General features: G+C 41.3%; 2 protein-coding genes across 2 annotated transcripts; both read left to right on the top strand.

Moving 5' to 3' along the window:
• Positions 1-2,344: 2,344 nt before the first annotated feature.
• On the top strand, positions 2,345-12,324 carry shisa4 (shisa family member 4). Its single transcript, XM_085160762.1, has 5 exons — positions 2,345-2,628; positions 5,641-5,818; positions 8,299-8,435; positions 8,517-8,708; positions 9,488-12,324. The coding sequence occupies exons 1-5, from the start codon at positions 2,550-2,552 to the stop codon at positions 9,526-9,528; spliced, it is 627 nt and encodes a 208-aa protein (XP_085016888.1). The 5' UTR covers positions 2,345-2,549; the 3' UTR covers positions 9,529-12,324.
• Positions 12,325-14,373: 2,049 nt separating this feature from the next.
• lmod1b (leiomodin 1b (smooth muscle)) lies at positions 14,374-19,892 on the top strand. The gene is made up of 4 exons (XM_085160756.1): positions 14,374-15,361; positions 15,501-15,812; positions 17,105-18,796; positions 18,875-19,892. Exons 2-4 carry the CDS (start codon positions 15,537-15,539, stop codon positions 18,899-18,901), a joined length of 1,995 nt encoding a protein of 664 aa, XP_085016882.1. The 5' UTR covers positions 14,374-15,361; positions 15,501-15,536; the 3' UTR covers positions 18,902-19,892.
• Positions 19,893-22,570: the final 2,678 nt, after the last annotated feature.

The following is a 22,570-nucleotide window of genomic DNA, read 5'->3' on the forward strand; positions in this document are numbered from 1 at the left end:
TTTCTATTTTAATAGAACTCATGACTAAATTTTCCAAGAAAATCCAAAAGGATGTGATGTTCATGCTCCGGAGCTCCTTACCCCAATGCACCTTTGTGAGCAACACAAGCTAATGTGGATTTAAAAACAGAATCTGCTCATCGTGAATGTCAACATGCCAAACAGCTCAGACTCAAACGCGAACTTCACACGAGGGCTAAAACCACAGGGGGGTAAACGAGGCTAAACGGGGGCTGCCAGGTGTATGGAGTATGAAATATGGTATGGAATGGGTGACATATTCCTCCATATTGTCACCTATGACATCAGTTATGACACAATGAACAAGTTACAGATTTCACAGTTATTCGCCTTTGCAAGCAAAGGATGTCTGAGAGTAAATATTTGTCTATGAAAGGAGGAATGTGCAGAAAAAAGATACAAAAATTAGATTACACACAGTTTATAACAGAGCAGTGAAAAAGTATTTGTCCTCTTCCTGATTTGTTATATTTTTGCATATTTGTCACGCCTACTTGTTTCAGATCATCAAACTAATTTTAATATGAGATGACAATAACCTGAGTAAATATAAAATGCAGTTTTAAAATAACCATTCCATTTATAATGGGGGGAAAAAGCTACTCAAACCAACCTGGCTCTATGTGAAAAAGTCATTTCCCTCCAAACCTAATAACCGCTTGTGCCACCCTTGGAACTGCAATCAAGCATTTACGATAACGGAAATGATTCTTTCACATCACTGTGGAGGAACTTTGGTCCACTGATCTTTGCAGAGGTGCTTTGATTCAGCCGTATTGGAGATTTTTCTAGCATGAATGAACTGTTTAAGGTCGCACTAAAGCATCTGTCCTCCTGGGAAGGTTCTCCACTGTTGCAAGTTTTTTCCATTTGTGCATAATGGGCCTTGCCGTGGTTCACTGGAGTCCCAAACCCTTAGAAATGGCCTTTTTAACCCTTTCCAGACTGATACATGTCATTGAATTTGTTTCTCGTCACTTCTCGACTTCCTTCAGATTGTGCCGTGATGTGTTTTTGAGATCTTTTAGCTTACTTCACTTTGTCAAACAGCTTCTGTTTAAACGAGAAGATGGAATAACTTTTATCACATAGGGCCAGCTGTGTTTGGATAACTTATTTCCCTTAATAAATGAAATCATAAATTAAAAAATTAATTATGTATCTACTCAGATTATCTTTATCTATTGTTTATTTATTTTTTAATGATCTGAACCATCTAAAAGTTTGTTAATATATATAACACTACTTAGATGACTATAAAACACCACAAAAATGTCCATAACACACATTATCATTAAGGGTGCTTGGTGTGTGCAGAGTGCAGTGCTTCTCCTTTCAAACGTGTCATGTCTCCCAGCTTAACAGATTGCAGCAAAGCTACTAAGAAGGTCAAACGGGTGAGCAGGATCAGCTGTAAGGGCAGAGAGAGTGTATTTAAAAAGTTTTCCGTATCTCTAAGTTATTTACTTCCACTTAATGAAACTTCATACAAATGAAGTTCACAGTTGCATATTTTTACAGAAAAAATAATGAACCTGGGCTTATATGGCTTAGTTAGGTGGTTTATTTTAATCTCCTATAAATAACAGGTTTTTCAAACATGTGGTCATTCCACGGTTTCAGGATATTTAATACCAGTGTGACATTAAAGAAAGCAGTTTTTTCAGGTACTTGCTAAAATCCAGAAAGTGCAGGCTGGGGGTAGGAAGACGCATTCAAGGAGGCTCGAAAACGCGAGCTCTTAACGAGACATCCTGCAATATACTAAGCATTCAAAACGACGTTCACGTCAGTTATGGAACGCCAGGATTGACATAATGAATTCATTAAATACACCATTAAATAATTATTTAAATGTGTCAATAATTAATGAATTAAATGTGTCAATAATTGATTAATTAAATGTGTCAAAAATATTTATTTAATTAATTCCCATTTAAATTAATTATTTCCAATTTTAATTAATTATTGCCACATTTAATTAATTATTTAATGGTGTATTTATTTAATTAATTCATTATGTCAGTCCTGACGTCCCATAGTCAGTGATTATGCTTTTTGATATACTGCGCATCATGCAGATAAAGACCGTTGTGCATAATGAGTACCTTTGATATGTTTATTGCTAATAATAATAATCTTTTTGTTAAATGTGAAAGGCTTACTGTGTATTTGCGTATTTGAGTAAAAAGATGTGTTTCCGTTCCATTATGATGTGTAATTATACTGGTGACGCGGTTTGGTTTTTGTTGTTGGCAAACTGTCGATGGCCGAGTGATGGGGCATAATTCTAACGTTTCAGTCGGTCCGTGAAGGCAGCACACCCCTTGTCCCGGGTGAGCGGCGTCACAGCAGCGCTCTGTCATTTCCACGGATAAATTACGGACTGTCAGAGCCATCCCGTCCCCCGTGCTGTTCCCTGGCCAGGATAATGCACGAGAACGACCGTTAGCGCGCCTCTTTCTGCTCGTGCACACCGATGAGAACATCTGCTCTTTAAAATTACTCGGTTTAAAATCCAAACGGGAATGATCTTTCCGGGGGGAAACATGCCCCTCATCTCGGTGACTTTGGCGGTGCTCGCCGTCGTCCTCAGCACTTCTCAGGGTAAGATTGTGGCTTTCCATCCAGGCCCCGCCGCTAGCTAACGGCAACGGAGTAACGGTTGATCCCTGCCTCCGTTTTATTTTTTCCTTTTATTTTTTCCCCTTTCTTTTCTGCGGCACTGCTGCTTATTTATCCCGCACACCGAGCCGCAGTCACCGTGATCTCAAAGCGCTTTTGGCTGTTTAATTGTTAGCCCGGAGCCTCGGTGTTTATTTTAGGCCCAAATCACTGGAACTAAACGCTGTTCAGCGGACACGTTTAGCTTTCACTGGCTCCTTTATGACGGGAACTAGTCGTGCTGCAGTTCAAGTATATATGAACTGAACTGCCGTTGCTCGTTAAATCTACCATAGTTAGCGGAGAACCGGGAGCTAGCTAGTTTTGACTCGTGCTTTACCGTTAAGATACCTGTTCAGGTGAAAATCAGATTTATCTTCATGTAATTCATGGCTGATACTGCGCTAAGTGACTCAGACGTGTTTGTACATACTGGAGCAAAATTAGAAGTGTGTTAAAGCTTAATATATCAATAGAAATAAAAAAAAGAAGCTTTATTTCATATTTAAAAATAATAATTAATGCTTTTTACATTTAAGCAAGAGTTGTCCACATGTAGTCGATGCAAAGAGTCTTTTCCAAGTCTTAATATATTTTATACGCAGGAAATAACCTGGTATATCGCTATTGTTCTATATGGTGTCTAATATGTGGTAACACAAAGCAAAAAAAGATGTTTTCTCCAGCAGAACTGCTCAGACTAGAGTTTAAAGACAGTGCTGGAAGGCTAATACTTAAAAGTACTTTTTAATATAACTTAAAAAACTGTATGACTGCACAGACAATACCAGGCAGTATATATATCAAGATCTGAATAATTTTTGCGCTTTTAGATCTGCATCAGCTGCTGCCTGGACTCTGTGTAGCATAGCAGATTCAGTGAGCATTATACATCGCTGTGCACTTTATGATCTGGCTTCCTGGCCCTTTAGACAGCCTAAGGGGACTACAACATTGACATATTTTTATATATAAAGCTACAATGCTCCCTGCTTATCTGTGAAATCTTCCTATCACTTGCAAACAGCTGTTCTGTTTGATTTTCGCTGGTCTTCACGGCACCCAGGATTTCTGCAGAACCTGGTAGATCTTAAAAAAATGTCAGATAAAGCTGAATTATGATCTATCTCTGTGATACGGTTTAAAGCACTGGTGAAATAAAGATTAAATATATGTGGTTTATTTTTCAATCCCCAAGTTTGCATAATATGTGACGTCACGGTGGCCACGTCTGTCTTTTTTACAGTCTGTGACACAAACTTAAATTTAAAAGTTTAAATGTTTATTGCCATAGTAATTGCAGTTTGTAGAGTGAACTACACTGCATTGTACAGACCACGCTGGTTTAAATGGCGTGGACTGATTAATACGATCAAGTAAAACTCCTGCCAGTATGATGTGCTAAACGTTGGCTCATAAAGTTAAATTAAAACCTCTTTAAATGGTTTCAAATACAGAATATTGTAACAGAGGTAGGATTCACTGCAGCAGGGCTGCTTCTGTTACTCAGCAAGTTAAGCTGTGTCGCAGTTGGCCCAGTGGTGCTTTAGAGACAGGCCACACCAGGGCTAGCATCTAAATGATACTGACAGCAAACAGTAATATATTTTTTTTTAAATTAAAGCTTGTATAAAGCTGGACAACTTGCATTGTCAGGGCTAACACTCAAAGGTCATGAACCAAATTTAGTGTCAGCTAGTTCAGGAGTCAAGTCTATACAAGTCTTGGCTCGATACTGTGGCCTAGACGGCCTTTGTGAAGTTTCCATCAGTTTAATGCGCTCTGCTCAGTACGGAAAAGCAGCTCTCTCGGGCTAAATGTGTCATCTTATTTACATACAGGCTGCAGCTCGGGTTGGATGACCTAGTGTAATGTTTCTTTCTGTGTGGAAAACAAAATCACCAGTACTGTAGTAAAGTTATGTTTTTTTTTTAATGTAAACAGAGTTTTATTAAAATGCCTTTCATTTATTTAAGCGTAGCACACATCAGTTGTGTTGTAAAACTCTTGGTTTTGCAGTATGTGAACCAGTCGTGTGTAGTCAACCCCCCCAAAAGCCAAATGTGAAGCAGAAAAACCCAGAGTGTGTCGGTTTTCTCCCGGGCTCCGCATGAAAACTGATGGATAAAAAAGCAGTGAAGCCTTCACAAACACACTGTGACCTGTAATTTAGTGCTGCCTCAAATTATACGATGTGGAAAGGATAATCATGCGTTCATTTTTCAGCTTAATTAAGGGCTTATAATGTGTTTATTCTTCGAGGAGACGGCATGTGTTTCGCAGGTTTGTGTGAATCATCATTTTTTTGTAAGCCCGTCGACTGCGGAAAATAAACGGAGTTTTCTTTCATCCAGATTTTGTGGTGGCTGTGTGTGGATCTTCCTTAATAATGGCAAAAATTAAGGCCTTAAATTAACCGTTAAGGTCGGTTTTCACTCAAAAATGCCAAATATTTAATACGTACTTCATATTCAGATGAAGGACTTTGGTGCTTTGCCTCGTCTTTTAATAGAAGAGGTAACTGTCAGATTTACTGAGAGTGAAAGGGATCTTTAGTTACAGTCATTCAGGTCCTTTAAATCTCCTGGGTACCTTCCAGTACTGGAGCCCGAATCAGTTTTCAGCCTCTGCCACAGGGAACTGCTGAATAATGCATTGTGACTGTCTGGTCTGGAATAAGAAAAATCTAAGAAAGAAGTGCCAGGAAATGTTCAAAATACATATTTATGATTTGCTCGAGGCAACCCTGAGCTGCATCTGTAAATTAACAGTCAGGACATTGATACAAACAAACAACGGCGTGTCAAAAAGGAAGATAATCACTTTAAAGAGCCATGTGAAGTAGCGCTTGCTGTTTTTCTCATTTCTCTGCTTCCTTCCATAGCCAGTTATTCGATCACTTCCCCTGTTGTGTCATCCTCCCTTTCACTTTGTGTTGCTCTTGTTGTTTTGCAGTCAGTGGGAACGAGCAGTGTCTGTGGTATGTGGATAAAAATGGCACCTGGCACAACGGCTTCGACTGCCCTCTCATCACGTTCTGCTGTGGGAACTGCAACCGACGCTACTGCTGCCTGGACGCCTTCAAGATGATCACGGAGAGAGAGCAGAAACGCTGCATGCTCTTCCAGTTCAGGTGGGCGTAGACGCAGCAGCAGGGGCTTCAGTTTTATTACTTATTTATTCATTTACTTGACACCAAGCGTCACGGTTTGTGTTCTCGAGTCAAGGCAATCACCGCAGGAGCTTTTTATCCCCTCGAAGCATGGGTTTCCACAAAGCTCCAACTTAGATTCCAGACCTTAAGCATCGACGCTCAGCTTCTGGGCAACTCTCAGGAAGTCTGTGAAATGTCATTATTTCCAAATAATTTGTGACACTTGGTTAAATAAACGGAGAAAGGAGGATTTGCAGATCGTTAGCTTTAGTGCAAACCTATAAAATGTTGAAAGTGAGAAACGGTATTACTGAAAGGATTGGGATGGGGCCTTAAAGACTGGAAAGGTTGTGTAAAGCCACGAAAACAGCTAATGGATCGATCAAAGTTTAGGATAATTAGCAATGGACAGTTATCCTAGAAAAGCTGAAACTGTATACTCATCCATCTTCTTATGTGCTTATCAAGCTTAGGGTTATAGTGGGGGCTGAAGCTGATGGCTGCTGACGTTGGGTGAAAGTCCATGTGCACCATCACAGGCTAATGGGTTAAATCTATGCTGTAGGTGCATCGTAACCACAGACTTCTCTGAAATCCCACTTTGTAACCTACGCTGTGAACCTCTCCGGAAATGCAACAGCCCACAGTGATTAGGATTGGCCGGTTCTGTACTGTCTGGCTAATTCTTCACTGCAGTTTTTCAATATGAATCGTCACATTGGTACAGGGGTGGCTGTAGCTCAGGTGGCAGAGCAGGTCAGCCACTAACCAGAAGGTCGGTGGTTCGATCCCAGGCTGCTCCAGTCTGCATGCCAAATATCCTTGGGCAAGATACTAACCCCGCGTTGCTCTCCGATGCATCCATCGGAGTGTGAATGTGTATGAATGGTAGATTACTTAGCACTTAGGTCAGAAAAAAGTGCTTGTGTGAATGGGTGTGATTGGGTGAATGAATTAGTTGTATAAAGCGCTTTGAGACAGAGTAGAAAAGCGCTATATAAGAACAAGTCCATTTACCATTTACCATATAAGGAATAATATATAAGGAATAATAATCATAGCCACAATATAAGGATTCACAGATGTCAGGAAATTCCTGGAGGTAGATGGCTGAAACTATCAGAATGAAGTTGAAGAAATCTACGCAGAAGTGGAAAAACTTGAGGGACAAATACTTTCGACTCTGGAGGGAACAAAAAATTGACCTCAGCCAAGAGAGGAAACCCAGGACGGTAAAAAAACGTGACAGTTTATTTGTTTATGTCGTGGCTGGCACCGCATATTAAACACTGTGACACAACCACAAGGTAATCGACACATAAAACGCCACGCAAATGCACAAGGGCTGGACATGGCGTCGGCCACTTACGTGGATTACATCGTAGTGAGAGACAGACAGCCACGCAGTGTCACATCCACATCTATAGGCCGATTTAAACCTACAAATTAACCTAACGTATCTTTGGACTTGCAGAGTACTCTGAGAACACACAGGAACCGTAGAGGAAGCGTCTACTTATGGCACTGTAAACAAAAGGATATTGAAGATGGATGTTAGCTGTAGATTCATAACTAAAGCCAAATGATAGCACTTGTTAAAAATGGTAAAATGTAGGACACAATGATTGTAAAACATGTTTTCTGTGTGTTGCAGTGAAATGGAGTAAAGTCATTACACCTTAACTCTACTTAGTAACTTATTTGGAGCATTTAGCTTTCAATCAGGAAGTAAAAAATGTAGATTAGAAAAAAATTAACAAGTAGACCTTTGAGTTTGTTTTTCACACAAACCATTAACAGAGTCAAGAAGGCTCAAGTAAAAGTCCTGCCACAAACGGGTTCGACTTTGTTACAAATGTCACTGTGTCGCCTCTTGTTGTGTTATGTTGGGAACAGCTGGATGAGGTTTATGGTGATGCATAGACTTGTGCACGGCCTGTTCTGTTGACTATAATATCTGGTCAGCGGTGGCTCAGCTTTCTGTGAGTCTCCTGTAATGAGAGAAATCATTTAGCTGGGAAAAATACCGACGCTAGTCTAAGCATGTTTGTATCTGAGGCTGCAGCATGACAGTTTTTCTCCGCAGCATTTTAAACCATCCGGCACTGTTCAGCACCCAGCAGATAACGTGTGGCTTATTGAGCCTGGTGGGAGATCAGATCAGTGGGCAGAGGAGGCTAAGATAAAATGGAGGGCTTTGTTGCTTCTCTGAGATCATGAGGTGGTGGAATCTGGTCGAGACAGAGAGGTGGAGAGTTTGAGGCGTTTGCTGGGATGCGACGTCGGGGTCAGTCTTCGCTAAATCGAAAGCTTCACATCACAGCCACCTCGGCTTTAATTCCCTCCAGAGTGAGTCATAATTAGCAGCACAGAGGGGGGAGGAACAACATGAGGCTGAATGATCAAAGGAAGAAAGGGAATCCTTTTTAACTTACTTCCTCCACTCTTCTTCTCCTCAGCCCCACCACTTTAGCTGGAATCGCGTCTTCCATCCTCCTCTTTGTGGCCATCATTGCGACCATGGTCTGCTGCTTTATGTGTTCCTGCTGTTACCTTTACCAGAGAAGGCAGCAGAGGGGCAGGACACCTTACGATGGTGAGACCTCTCGATGTCTATGCAGACGACCATGAAGTATGGATTTTCCTTCGTAACTGTGCGATCTTCTTCAACCCACAGCTCAGCAGATCCCCATGGCCAGCTACCCGGTTGAGCCCATGTACGATGCTTATGGCAAACCAATTTGCCCCTCAGAGTATCCACCCGTTGGTTACCCTATGGCGCCCCAGTATCCTGGCATGCCTCCACATTACCCAGTGATGCAGCCGGGACCGTACGTACCACGCCCGATGGATCCCGCATACAGCCAGGGTAAGACCTGCATAACTTCCATCAGAGTGAGCTCACATGGCTGCAGGGTTTCCTGCTCATGTCAGTTTATGTCAAATCACAATCAAGAACAAAAACAGCTTTTGCATGTAAAGCAAAAAATGATGTGCCTACATCCTGTGTAAGTGGTTCTTTGGGTGATCACCTGATAATGTTTTTTTAACTTAAATATTAGAGACTTTAGTGCAGTTCACCCGAGCATGCGTTGAATTCTGTTCTGTCCAATGGTTGGACATCGTCCTCTCTGATTAGGAACATTTCCTCCCTCAGAGGAGAACTGCATAGTCTCTTCACTAGTTTCACATTTGTAGCACATCTCTTTGCTACTTTCACAACATTGTGTCATATTTTAATAATAAGTCTTGCTAAATTTGAGGACTTTTCCCCTAATGCTCCCAGCCGATTAAAACCTTCACTAATCCTTTGAACAGATTGGGACAATTTTCCAGCTGACTTGTGTTTAATCATGTTTTTTTTTTTTCCTCTATTCTCCAGCAACTGTTCCCATAAACTGTAAAATTTAGCATGGACGTTTTCCGTGCCCTCAATATGAATTTTTATAACTTTGTTTTCATCCAGCTTCATTAAATCACCCTGTCACTATTTTGGTTTACCAGCCATGTGTAGTTGTAGTGTGTTTCATGAACATGCTTAGCTCTGAGCTAAAATACTGGTATAATCTGGGCAAAAACTTTTAGACTTACAGTGAAAGGCTGACTGTGTGTGCGCATGTGTGTCTTCTTTTTCTACTTGTTTTTCAGCCCCGCCACCGTACTCTCCACCTCAGTATCCTGGTCACTGATGGGCTCCTCTTCACGCACACAGCGGGACACTACTGCAGCTGAGCGAAGGGACTGTTTCAAAAGAAGGCAGCAGCACTTTCTCCCACACACAGACACACACACAGACACACACACACACACGCAGATGCAGTTAAGCACACAGTCACACGCTAAAATAACCGCTACGGCTCGATTAGCAGTGGGTTGCCTGTGAAAGAAAACGGGAGGCACTTTAAGTTCTGTTTTAGTTGTTCATTTGCAGCGTCGTCCTACTTTTCCACAGTATTAATTTAAATCAAAGTCTGTCCTGCAACCTGACGCCTGACTCCTCTGGGCAGGCGTCACATGATCCTGAAAGCGAGGCGACTTCTGCGTCTTGGCGCTGTTTCCCCAGCCTCGTGATCTGAAACACTCACCTCAGCGACAGGGTGTCGCCAAAAGAGAGTGTTTGTTACCTTCTAGAAAAAACCACTGTCCCTCTTTATTTGGTAAAAGAAAAAAAAAGTTTTACCTCCTCCCCCTTGTTAAGTTTGAATAAATTGATAACTGCCTGTGGTTCCATTCCAGGTAATCTCTGCCACTGATCCACTTTCTCCAGTTATCATAGCATCACGTGCTTCTTCTTTGTCTTTGATGTTTCTGACTAAGCAAAAAAATAAACTGGAAAGAAAGGGATCCACGTTTGATTGCAAAAGTGATGTTTGGTTCTAAGGCAGGTGGCTTTATAGATCTAAACGGTTCTCCCAGTTCTTTGTAAGAAGCCCTTTGTCACCTGTTGGTTTGAACTTTGTCTCGTCTTTCTAATATCTGACACGAGTAATTACTTTGAAGTAGTTTATTAGTGGCTCCCTTTTTTACGATCTCAACATCAGCATGCTTCCTGGTCAAAGATATCTGTCCCCTTCTGCTTCTTTTCTGATTTTAAATAAATTAGAAATTAGTCTTGATTAATTCCATAGTGACGGGTAGGGTGTTTCACAGTGAAATCCGTGTTAACGTCTATTCCTTCTAACATATCAGGACAGGGGAATTGCAGGTCACGCTGCTTGATTAAAATAAAATATCCCGCCTTACAGTAACTAACCATGGGGAAAAAAGAGATTAACTATTTAAATGAATATTTTGTAAATCTGTTCTTCAACTAAATATTTTATGATATTGTAACGAGTTATTTTAAAACCGTGTATTTTTATTGTACCATGAGATATGACGTTTGGCATCTTTCCATTTACTATTTATTACTATTTAAGTTACCTTTAACTGTGAATGGGTTCTCACCTTCTGGACTAAGCTACGAAGCCAAAAACGACTACTGCTGAAAGATCCCCTCTCTTTAAAGGACTCGTTTGACATTTTGGAGAAGATGTTTGCTTTCTTGTTGACGGGTGCGCTTTTTTTTTTTTTTTTTTTTGTTGCTTTTCCCCCCTTTATTGGCACATTTGATATATTGGCAACAAAATGTAGTTATTGTCTGTAATCCTCTGCTTAAAAACAAAACAAAATTCTACATTGAATCAGCAAAAATGATGAAGTTAGCAGTAACATTTCCTGTAGTTATATTCATTTTGTGCTGCATAACTACATGCAAAAATAATTAAACCTAAAAGACTTTTTAATAAAGACTTTTTGGCTTCCTTAACACAGGTGTTGCAGCTCATAATGGCGTCAATGGTACGTCAGTTTATTTGAATAAACTTGTACACTGATTATGTTTTAAAAAGTGAAACAGTTGCCGTCAAGCTGCAAAAAAAAAAAAAATGTAGTAAAAAGTACATTTATCTTGAAATTTCGAGGCCTTGTAGTTGCAGTAAACGGTCAAGCTGTTGGGAAATGCACTTATGTGGTACCCACCACACTCTGCTATCAGGTCAGCCCCTTTCTGCACATGTGTGGTTAATTATAGGAGAAGCAAGTGGCCGATAGTCTACCTCAGCATCAGACTAGAAGCAGGGTAAAGGTCTTGGTTTAAAAACTTCCTACCGAAACTTAAAAAAAAATCTAGATGAGATTAGATGCACAGAATAAACATGTTAATAAGTGTCAGGCACTGTTTCCAGGCCTTGAGATTCGATTCTGGGGGAGGTGAGTCTGTTTTCTTCTGTCAGCGTGAATTTGTCCTGATCATAACCTCAACATGTTCCCATCCGTAACCCCAGCCAGTCGTCCTCTAGCCGTCCACCTGCCCGGCTCCTGGCTCTAACAGCCTTCTCATCTGGCTTTAAGTCGGCAAGAAAGCAGACGGTGGATTTCCCAAAATGTCAAACTGTCCTTTTCAATTTGTCCTTGCAGGTTCGGGCTCCAGTGAGGTCAGGGCCCGTAACCTGTAATCTCCTTTAGCTTCGAGGGCATCCCTGATCCTTCTTTAAAAGGTTCGAATTGAAAAACACGATGCCTCCTAATAGGTGATCCCTGGATTGTCTTTTCAGGTGTAGTGTATTAAGCAGCTCAAACATAATGTTAATGCCTGAGAGCTAATATTACTGTCACAGCTAGTCTGCAGCATAAATTACTCACTCCGATGCCGACGTCCACGTGTACAGATTTGTCGAGCCTTTGTAAAGCACAAGGAAGACGCTGGGATTTTCTTTGTAAAGATGCTTTCATAAGTAGTTTGATATAACATCAGTGATGTTTCTGTTCATTTGTGCTTCTAAACCAACCAACTCCATGAGTGTGTTTTAATGACTTACATCAGGTTCAGAGTCTAGGTATGGCTTCATGTCTGTCGTCATACGGATGGTATGACACTGTAAAATAAAGTGACTGGAAAATGTTTATTTCTTTTAACATAAATTTTAACTTTGGAATGTAACAAATTGTTGTCTGTGTTTCTTTCTGAGTTTAAAGAAAGAAGTGTGAATTTTATTTATAACACTGGCCACTAGATGTCTGCATTCACCCCCAAAACAGCTTAAATGTGGTGTTTGAAAGTGTTTTATATATTAACAGGGAACTTTCACGCTGGATGAGTTCATACCAGCAATACGGTTTGATTCAAAATACAATCATAATTCTAAAAAACATTATTTAATTGTTTTTTATCATAACTTTATTAAAGTAACCCCCTTTTTAAATTGTTTTTTTTTTTTTTTTTTTAATATATGTACTTATTTTGCCTGTAAATATTTGCATGTAAATATTGGGAGGAAAGAAATGAGAAAACAATGTAGGATCACAGGATTACTCACCGGAGGCAGAAGTTGCAGCTTTTTATACACGACAAGTTATCTTAAGTAATAATAATTTTAAAAAAGTCCCAATATTTCTACTCTTCACATGCTCTCTGGATTAGACAGTTTCATTATTGTCCATTCTGTTATTCATGGCTTTTAGTTTAAATAAATTCTTTACATAACTTTGTTTTTGACGTTTTTAAGATATGACTTTGTTAATACAATGTAAAACAAGTTAAGTAGACTTGGTCAAGACGACCTGCTGAGGTTCAAATTAAGCATCAGAATGAGGAAGAGAAGGGATTTAAGTAACCTTGAATGCGGCACTGTTGTTTGTCCCAGACGGGCTGGTATGAGTAGTTCAGAAATTGCTGATCAGCTGGGATTTTCCCACGCAATCATCTCTACTGTTTACAGAGAGTGGTCCAAAAAAGAGAAAATATCCAGTGAGCAGCAGTTCTCTGGGGTGAAAACCTCTGGTCGATGCCAGAGGTCAGAGGAGAGTGACCAGACTACTTCAGGGTGACAGGAAGGCGACAGTAACTCAAATTTGTAGAATATTAGAAAAATGTGCCTTGATTTCTGTTGTGACATTCAGACGGTCGATCATAATTTGGTAAAAACATCATCAACAAATGGATCCACCCTGCCCTGCATCAGCAGTTCACCCTGGTCGTGGAGTAATAGTGTTAGGGGTAATTTCTTGGCACATTTTGGACCCCTTTGTACCAACTTTGTCTTTTACACACCACAGCTTATCCGAATATTGTTGCTGACCACATCTATCCCATTATGATAACAGTGTACTTGTCTTCTGAGGGCCACTTCCAGCAGGATAATGCACCATGTGAAAAGTCTCTCATCTCAAACTGGTGTCTTGATTTTGACAGTGAGTCCATTGTACTCAAATGGCTTCATCTCAGTCCAATAGAGCACTCTCGGGATGTGGTGTAACAGAAGATTGATATCATGGATGTGCAACCAAGAGATCTGCAGCAGCTGTTTGATGCCTTCACGTCAATATGGACCAAAATCTTAGAGGCATGTTTCAAGCACCTTCTTAAATCAAAGCAGTTGTGCAGACAAAACGAGGTCTGACCCCAGAATGAGCGAGGTGTGCCTAATGAAGTGTCTGTCGAGTGCACAATACCATAAAGTGTCTTTAACCCTTTAAAGCAGGTCAGAGATGCACGCTCCGTTTTGCGTAACTATTTTTAAATCCTTGTAGCACTGCAACCACATAAGCTAGCGCAATAATTTTTTTTGCATATGAAACCGGAGGAGTTGTACTTACATCTTATGCCATCAGCTTGTCCTCGGTCACAGTTTCCTTCCACATACAGCTTTGCAAAAACTGCATAAAAAGCGCTTGCAGCAACAAAAACATAATATTTCAGAAACACGTTTTGCCGATCCATCAGCTGTTTGTAACACTTCCTATGTCCACCAGCACGAACTATTGCACGTCCGCCATGGCCTGCCCGAAACTGGAAGTGACGTCATTTTGCGGAAATGTAGTTTTTTACTATCAGGGCCTTATGAGCCAATACTGGTGTTTTTAAAAGTTATGTTTGACTTTATGACTTTCTGTGTCGTTTCTGGGATGCTTAGAACTCACATTGCACTGCTGGAAATAGTTTATTTTGATGCATATGCTGTTTTTTTGCAAATTTGCATTATAATATTTATTTTCATTTATCCTGCAGTATATAAAAATTGGTGTATTTCAAAAATAAAACTATGAAGACACTTAAAATAAATTTCCTGTGGTGGGAAACTATTTTGTGCAACTTTTTTGTATTTACAGTTTTGAGGGATAAGCCTCTTAAATTTCTCTAACTAGAAATATATGTTAAAAAAACAAAAACGATTTTAAATTTTTTGTAGTTTTTTGCACTTTTTTGCAATTTATGTAATTACTATGCACTTAATGCAGACATATCATTAAAATTTGGGCTATAATGGTTGTATTGATGTATATCAACTTGAAATGCTCCCAAAAATGGCTCCACAGCATGTAAACATATAATATAAGCTCTGGTGGACTTGGTTCTATGGTAGGTCTTAAAGGGTTAAAAAGTAAAAAAGCTCAAATTAAGTATAGTAAATATACAGTGAAACACTAATGCAGTGTCACATCTTTGTATTAAATAATTAAATATATGTTTAATCTATTATGGGAATATTTAGTATCATATATACAGTATGCATATTTTAAACATATATATTAATTATATTTGTATTTATTTTTATTCCATACAATATTTTATTAACTATACACTGGCCTTTGTATTACAGCAAAACGTTATTGACTGTGTGACTACAATAGAGTAGCAATCCCCACTGGTTTAAAAGCGAGCTCTTATAAAACTTTATTTGCGAGCGACTGTATAAACATCACTGAACTGGGCTCCAATATAAATACAGATTGTGTAATAGGAAGTCTGTGTAAGCCTGCTCTGGCATCTCTGTAAACTTCAGCCCTTCCCATTACCTTTAAAGGAGTGTGTACCCTGAACTAAATATGGACATGCACTTTCACAGGATTTCGAAGAATGTCCCAGCCTCACAGTCCACTTTGATGATGCGAACCTCTCACAGTTCGTCACTTGTAACCCTCGCTGCAAGACTCTGAGACCAGCCTCTTTGCACCAGGATTGATGCCTCTGGTGGCTTTTTGGTGAGTGGGACACGACACAACAGCAGGACATCAGCACATAGGAATAGTCAGCTTATCATTTGAATTTTAAATCGAGGGATTTGCTTGCGCTAGCAGCATCAGCACCTTTAAAGAAACAAACTCCGTATATCCTCTCCAGACCAGGACAAACCCCAAAAACAAAGGCAAGGACAAGATGTCCAGACGGAAGATGAAAGGCCTGACCCGTATAGGTCGCCAGGTCAGCGAGGACCCAGACCTGGACAACCTGCTGTCCACCCTCTCCCCCGAGGAAATAGAGGAGCTGAAGATGGACATGATGAAGGTGCCAGACATTAACCCCGAGGAGGGGCTCATCATTCCAGGGGAGAACCAACCTGCGCAGCCACCTATGAGCAACAATGTCCGGGATGCAACGACGAAACAGAGAGACACCAAAGGGAGGCTCAGCCAGAGGGAGCCATCATTTGAGGTTTGTGAGGAAATATGCTTTGGCTTTGACTCATGAGTGTTTTATGATGAAGCATGATCCTCATCTTCATATGTTTATATTCGACTTCCCTTTGCCAGTTTTGCGCAATCGTGGCTCAAGAGTTGGCAGTTTGTCTTGTAACCGGAAGGTTGCCGGTTCGAGCCCCGGCTCGGACAGTCTCGGTCGTTGTGTCCTTGGGCAAGACACTTTACCTACGGCCTACTGTTGTTGGCCAGAGGGGCCGATGGCGCGATATGGCAGCCTCGCTTCTGTCAGTCTGCCCCAGGGCAGCTGTGGCTACAACTGTAGCTGCCTCCACCAGTGTGTGAATGAATAGTGGCATTGTAAAGTGCTTTGAGGGCCCCGAAAAGCACTATATAAATGCAATCCATTATTATTATAACCAGATTTAAAAGGAGCTATGAAATCAAACTGACTGATAGGCTACAGCATTGCATAATACCCAAAGCCCCCTGGATAGCTTTCATGTCTATTTTTCATTTCACTTGAAGCAACTGGACCTCACGCACCCCGAGTCCCATCAGCATAAAAATAGTAGTCCCCAGAGTTGACTCCTGTGCCAGGAAAAGCAATGAGTCCCCATCTATGACCCGCCTACATCCACTCCTTACCCTTAATTGTCATCTGCCAAACATGCAAAGCACAAACATCTTCTCCAAGAGGCATTTGTGTAATTTATTGGAGATGCTACACAAATTTATTGTCAGTAGTTTGCATGATTTTAATCAGTTTGTGTGCTTAGAAGAGAGACACTTAAGTGGTTGGAGCAGCGGCTCTGCGGAGCTTCTTAATCCCGGCCTGGTGGAATTCCTTGGTTGATTGCTCCTACGCTCACTGCCTTTTAAGGATGCATCTGCCAGGGCCACGGCCTCACGAAGCAAAACAGATGGAGGCTCACAAATCAAACACTTAGCAAGCTCCTCATTGCAAATGTATCCCTGTGCTAAAAAAAATGGATAGTGTCCTTTTGCTGACTGTAAACACACATGCCCTATTGTGAGACGCTGTTGTTCAATAAAGGACAGCACAGCTGCACGATCAGATGTCTTATCATACTTTACATGTCATGCAATATTTGCTGTAATTCTGTGGTACTACTTTTTCTGTGCTCTATAGCTAATAAATTGAGACTCTGCTGTGATTTATTGTGTTTAGAGCGCCGCATCATTTGACATGCTGCTTTTCACAGACGTTAAATGACCCATGTAATTTTTTGTTTTGTCATACCGATGAGGAAAAAATTCCTTATCACACTCCTCATCTTCCTGCAGGGAGAGCCGAAGAAAGAGAGCCGGAAGCAGGAGTACCTGAGGAAGATGGGTCTCAGCCAGGAGGGAAATGACGATATGAAAGTGGGAATGCAAAGACAAGCTAGTGTCTCAAATGAAAGAGATATCAAGGCGGAGGACAGAAACAGCAAAGGTCCTGAAAGTTCAAAAGAAGACGGGAGCTGGTGTTCAAGTCGAAACAGGAAGTTGGATAGCAGAGAGAGCGACACGAAAGAGGAGGCTCGTGACAAAGAGAAATATGAGGACAGGCTGAGAGACAGAAGAGAAAACAGAGTGAGCACAGGCAGCAAAACACAGGACATGATCTCAAAGTTACAGGAGAAAAGGGATGAGAGCAAAGAGAAAGAAAGGAGGGAAGACTGCAGGAGACGAGATGACAGCAAAACCAAAGACATTATCTCAAAGCTACGAGAAAAAAGCGAGAAAGATGTGGGCAAGGAAAAGGAAAGAAAAACGGAGAGTATCAAGACACAGGGGCTTGTCTCTAAAATGGTGAAGCAGAGCAAGGCATCGGAGAGCCAGCTTCAAGAGTGTAAACCAGAAGAGAAGAAGGCTAAAGCAGAGGAGAAGAAATCTGAATACAAAAACAAACCTGATGTCAAACTCGAACGACAACCTTCTGAGAAAGACGAGGTGAAACGTGACAAGATGGAGAAAAGAACAGACAGAGAAGAGTTGGTTAACCACAGTGACCATGTGAAAGAGAAGTTTAATGCTGAGCGGAAACCAGAGGAGAAGGTGCAAAGAGAGGACGGTAAGGTTAAGAAAGCTGAGGATAGTGGGAAACTTGCTAACTGTGCTTCCAAAAACAGCCCTAACAGCAAGGCGAAGGAGGCAGAGGAGGAAGACGAAGACTCAAGCATGTTCGATGAGCTCATGCAGCAGGTGCGAAGCAACGACCCCTCCCTCACCGAGCTCAACGTCAACAACTCAGAGGTCATCAAGACGAAAACGCTCATCGAGTTTGCAGAAGCTTTGCACAACAACACCCACGTCAAGACGTTCGCTCTCGCTAACTGCCGTGCGGACGACCATGTCGCTTATGCCATTGCCGGCACGATCCGCAGCAACGAGACCATCACCAGCATTAACCTCGACTCCAACCATCTCACCGGGAAGGGCATCCTGTCTCTCATCCAGGCGCTGCAGCACAACTCCACGCTGACCGAGCTGCGCTTTCAGAACCAGCGGCACATCTGCGGAGGGAAGACCGAGATGGAGATGGTCAAGATCCTGAAAGACAACACCACCTTGCTCAAGCTGGGCTACCACTTTGAGTTAGCAGGACCGAGAATGACCACGACGAACATACTGAGTCGCAACATGGACAGGCAGAGGCAGAAGCGCCTGCAGGAGCAGAAGCAGGCCCAGGCCAATGGAGAGAAGAAGGGAACACTTGAGGTGCCCAAGAGCGGAGGTGGAGGATCTCTGCGGAGTTCTCCCAAAGCTTCGCCTAAACCTTCACCCATCCCTTCACCCGTGCCTTCGCCAAAGCTCACCCCAAGAAAAGGAGCTGGAGGTCCGGCTCCACCACCACCTCCGCCTCCTCCTGGGGGTGGACCGCCACCTCCTCCACCTCCTATGCTGGATGCAAACCGCCCAGGTGGTACGAAGAACTCAAGGGACCAACTGCTTGCCTCTATCAGAGGAACCAATATGAAACAGCTGAAGAAGGTACATCAGAAGGGTTGACGAAGAGGTTAGCTCGCCGATGCTGTGTTTGGATTCACTAACGTTTTATTTTTCTCACAGGTGCCGGTGCCAAAGTGGCTGCAGTGATATTTCCTGCTGGAATATAAAGTGAAGAAGAAGAAGAAGAGCGAGGGAGAACAGACATCTCACCAGAGGGTTTCTAGGGGATAACCTTTATAAATTCCCCTGGCCGGTTAAAGTGCAGTGGGGCAGATGAAGACAGTGAAACATGAGACGTTTGGAAGAACAGCCATCACTATGAGTTCTCCCAACAACACTGGACCAAAAAGACTCTGTGGAGAATGAGTGATGAAGGCCTCTCTGCAGAGAGTGCCATGGGTTTGAGGCTGTTTGTCTTCCATTCATACTGACGCTTGGCTGGTTATTTGCACTAGATAATATGAGGCCGATCATATAACATGTTGGCTTGTATATGCATCTGAATGTGAGTGTGTGGGAGAGTGTGTGATGAGCTTAATAAGAGATTCAAACAACTCTATAAAACTCTAATATTCAACAGTATGTAATTGAGATTAATTTGAAAAGTTATTTATTTGTGGAGAGGGAATCCACCCTATCAGCTGTAAATCTGTAAATCAAACTGGGAATATCAGGGAATTAACAAACATGGCGGCCTGACTTAAGAAAATCTGGGTGGGTGGAGAAAACAAAAAGGTCAAGGTGGTCTTTGATTGTGTGTCTCAAATCTCAAGACATCTCAGGCAGGTTTCGAAAGCAGCCCGTTGTCCCAGGAGTCCTGGGACATAACGAATGAGTCTTAGCATGGGAATAATTACATCATGCATTTTATCAGGACGTGCAGGAAGATAAGTTTCAGCATCTGATGTTGAGTTTTGTGCAGAATCATTCTAGCCTGGGTTTTACATCAAAATGTCAGAAACACCATTAAATCAACACTACTGTTGGTTAATGTGCTATTTAAACGTGAATATCGGTTCTAAAGGAAATGTAATGTGATTAGCAAAAACCTGAGTGTTATAATGAAGCACATACATTATTACATGTTTTTCTTACAGAGCCTGTATGTTTTCAATAAAAGATTCTGCTATGTTTGCAAGTTTAATGTTACCCGTCTGATAGAAGTGATTGGAATCTGTTATTATATTATAATTTTTAGCTACAATAAATGAAATTATGTATATGATAATGTCATTAATTCTCTATATATGTGCATATGATTATATTTGTACAAGTAAAGATGTGCTCAGACGTTTACATCACTGATCATGGGCATGTTTCAGGCTTTTAACTGTTTATCCATGATGCAATGACTGTACAGCTCACAGCTTTAATTACTTTGAAAAACAAGAACTTGAAAGGCTCACCTCTAATCTTTCAAATATAACTCTTGTCAGTGTAGCACAATTGGTCAATCTTTGTCTTGTCTGACCATAAAACATTTCTCCAGAAGGCATTTGGTTTGTCCACGGGGTCAGCAGCGAATTTTAGTTGTGCTTTAAGGTGTTGATTTTGGAGCAGGGACCCTCTCAGACAATTGTGATGGCATGCTTAGAAATAGTTCCATGAAATGTTCCCAACTTGTATAAATCTACAATACTCCTCAACTTCATTGAGTTCTTTGGACTTTCCCATTATTCCTAGTCAGTGTTGGGAAGGTTACTTTTAAAATGTATTCCATTACAGAATACAGAATACATGCCCCAAAATGTATTACTTAATATATTATCATGCTGTTTACAACTACATGAATGTACTATTGCTGTGATTTATTACTGTTACTGAAGGTCCGCGGCTCCGAACCGTAGTAAAGGGACCTCTGGCTAATACGGTGGGTTCTGTGTCGGGCTCGTAGAAGAAAAATAGCTTTACTTTGTTGTCTGGGTCAACTTTGCTAGCGAGAGACAGAGAGAGGTGTTGAAAGGCTGCTCCAACGGAACTTATTGTTTTTGGAGAAAACACGAACATGTATATATGTACAGTCGAGTCTTAATAGCTTACTTACAACTGGGCTCGTCAGGCTCTCTTCTTGGCTGCAGTGGTTATTATTATATTTACATGCTTCCAGCTCCCGTTTTTGCTCGATGACAGCTCGTACCTTTACTTTTTCTCCCTCCCTCGCTCACAGACACATAACGTGTATGGCAGTCCATTCTCCCTGCAGCACGGACTACACTGCCCATGATGCTACATTCTTTAGAGCTATACCTGTAGCATTCTGCCTATTAGCTTAGCACAACAACAACAAAAAGGCCTCTCACACCCAGGAAACACGCTGAGAGAGCGTCACCCTGTAACCATGGCAACGCTGCCGCCTGGAACAACAGAACGTAGCTGTCAAACAAAACCCAAACAGTCCTGACCCGCCACAATATGAAACAGGGAAGTACCGCAGTGTAATCCATTTATTTCAACAAAGTAACTGTATTCTAAATACCACCTTTTTAAACGGTAACTGTAACGGAATACAGTTACTCATATTTTGTATTTTAAATACGTAACGGCGGTACATGTATTCCGTTACTCCCCAACACTGTTCCTAGTATTGGGGAATTCAGTGGTTGCTGTTTAACAAATGCTTTTTATGGAGACAAAGAGGAACTACCAATTGTAATCTCTCGTGATCATTAGCAAGAAGCAAATAGGTCTCGGCCTTGTCGAGTTAAAAGACACTTTAAAACCTTCAGCAGCGCTTATTAAAAGGTTCGAGTCTGTTTTCAGCCTGTGTGTATAATTTTGACCCCGTGTGGATTAGAAAAAATCCAAAAGAAATTCAAACCCAATTCTTGCATTTTAAAGTAAATAAATATGTATGCTGTACAATCCTTCCACACTGGAAAAGGAGCAGCTCGAAGAAATCCTTATGAGCCCCAAATGATCATCACATTCATGCCTATGATGAGTGTATGGAAGCTTCTGACCACAGCTGTATATACATTCAAAAATGCAATGGCTTGTACTCGCAGCAGGATTTTACAACATCACTATGACTTTTGTGGCTAGTTGGGGTCCCATGACTTACTTAGACTAAGGTGGAAACATGCGGTGTCCATATGCCAAAAAATACCTTTCCAGGAAAGCAGGAGGCCTCTCGTGTCTCGTACTTTAACTACTGAAATAAACATGGATTCACATTTTTTAAATTTATGTATCTGCGTTTCTTGATGGATTAATTTTAAAAACCGCACAAAAATCTTTACCAGACACAAAACATTATATCAACTAGTGAATGTTTTCGTAGCATGTATATCTGTGCTTCTGCAGTGGACCATGAAGAACTTTTCTTCTATCTGTTGCTCTTTACATAATGTGTTTAAAGCTACGTGGAAACATTGGGAGCTGTCTAGTGTCCACCCACCAGCTGGAAAGGTAGCCATCATCCAGAGAAAAAAGAGAGCAGCAGCAGCAGGCCAGTTTATCTCTCTGCAGCCTTGCCTCAGTCTCTGCATCCACAAAATGCCTATATTTGGTCATTTCTCAATGAGGGCTTGCTCTATAACTCATTCCTTTCTTGTTCCTAATAATGGGCAGTGAGCCAGCCTTCTGTCTTTTAGCTGTAGCTGCTACTCTGACCAATAGTCTCAGAAGGAAGAAAAAGAGGGGAAGGAATGAAATGTTGAGATTACTGGTTTTCAGTGCCATCAGAAGGCCTCTAAGTACATTGCATTGCTATTACTAAGAAAACACTAGGAGCACAGCAGAGTGTGATTATTTTGCTATGAAGATTTCTATTTGTGTTGCAGAAATGTAAAAAAAAAAACTTTTATTAAGGGGTGT

The sequence above is a fragment of the Neolamprologus multifasciatus genome, chromosome 5 (genome assembly GCF_963576455.1).
Source record: "Neolamprologus multifasciatus chromosome 5, fNeoMul1.2, whole genome shotgun sequence".
In the NCBI taxonomy this organism is placed as follows: domain Eukaryota; kingdom Metazoa; phylum Chordata; class Actinopteri; order Cichliformes; family Cichlidae; genus Neolamprologus; species Neolamprologus multifasciatus.

What these genes read in the sequence shown, in the direction of transcription:
- shisa4 (XM_085160762.1), top strand. Translation starts at nt 2,550, where the DNA reads ATGATCTTTCCGGGGGGAAACATGCCCCTCATCTCGGTGACTTTGGCG. An exon ending in TGCATGCTCTTCCAGTTCAG is followed by an intron (nt 5,819 to 8,298) that starts GTGGGCGTAGAC and finishes TCTTCTCCTCAG; the next exon opens with CCCCACCACTTTAGCTGGAA. An exon ending in GGGCAGGACACCTTACGATG is followed by an intron (nt 8,436 to 8,516) that starts GTGAGACCTCTC and finishes TTCAACCCACAG; the next exon opens with CTCAGCAGATCCCCATGGCC.
- lmod1b (XM_085160756.1), top strand. Translation starts at nt 15,537, where the DNA reads ATGTCCAGACGGAAGATGAAAGGCCTGACCCGTATAGGTCGCCAGGTC. An exon ending in AGAGGGAGCCATCATTTGAG is followed by an intron (nt 15,813 to 17,104) that starts GTTTGTGAGGAA and finishes ATCTTCCTGCAG; the next exon opens with GGAGAGCCGAAGAAAGAGAG. An exon ending in ATATGAAACAGCTGAAGAAG is followed by an intron (nt 18,797 to 18,874) that starts GTACATCAGAAG and finishes TTTTTCTCACAG; the next exon opens with GTGCCGGTGCCAAAGTGGCT.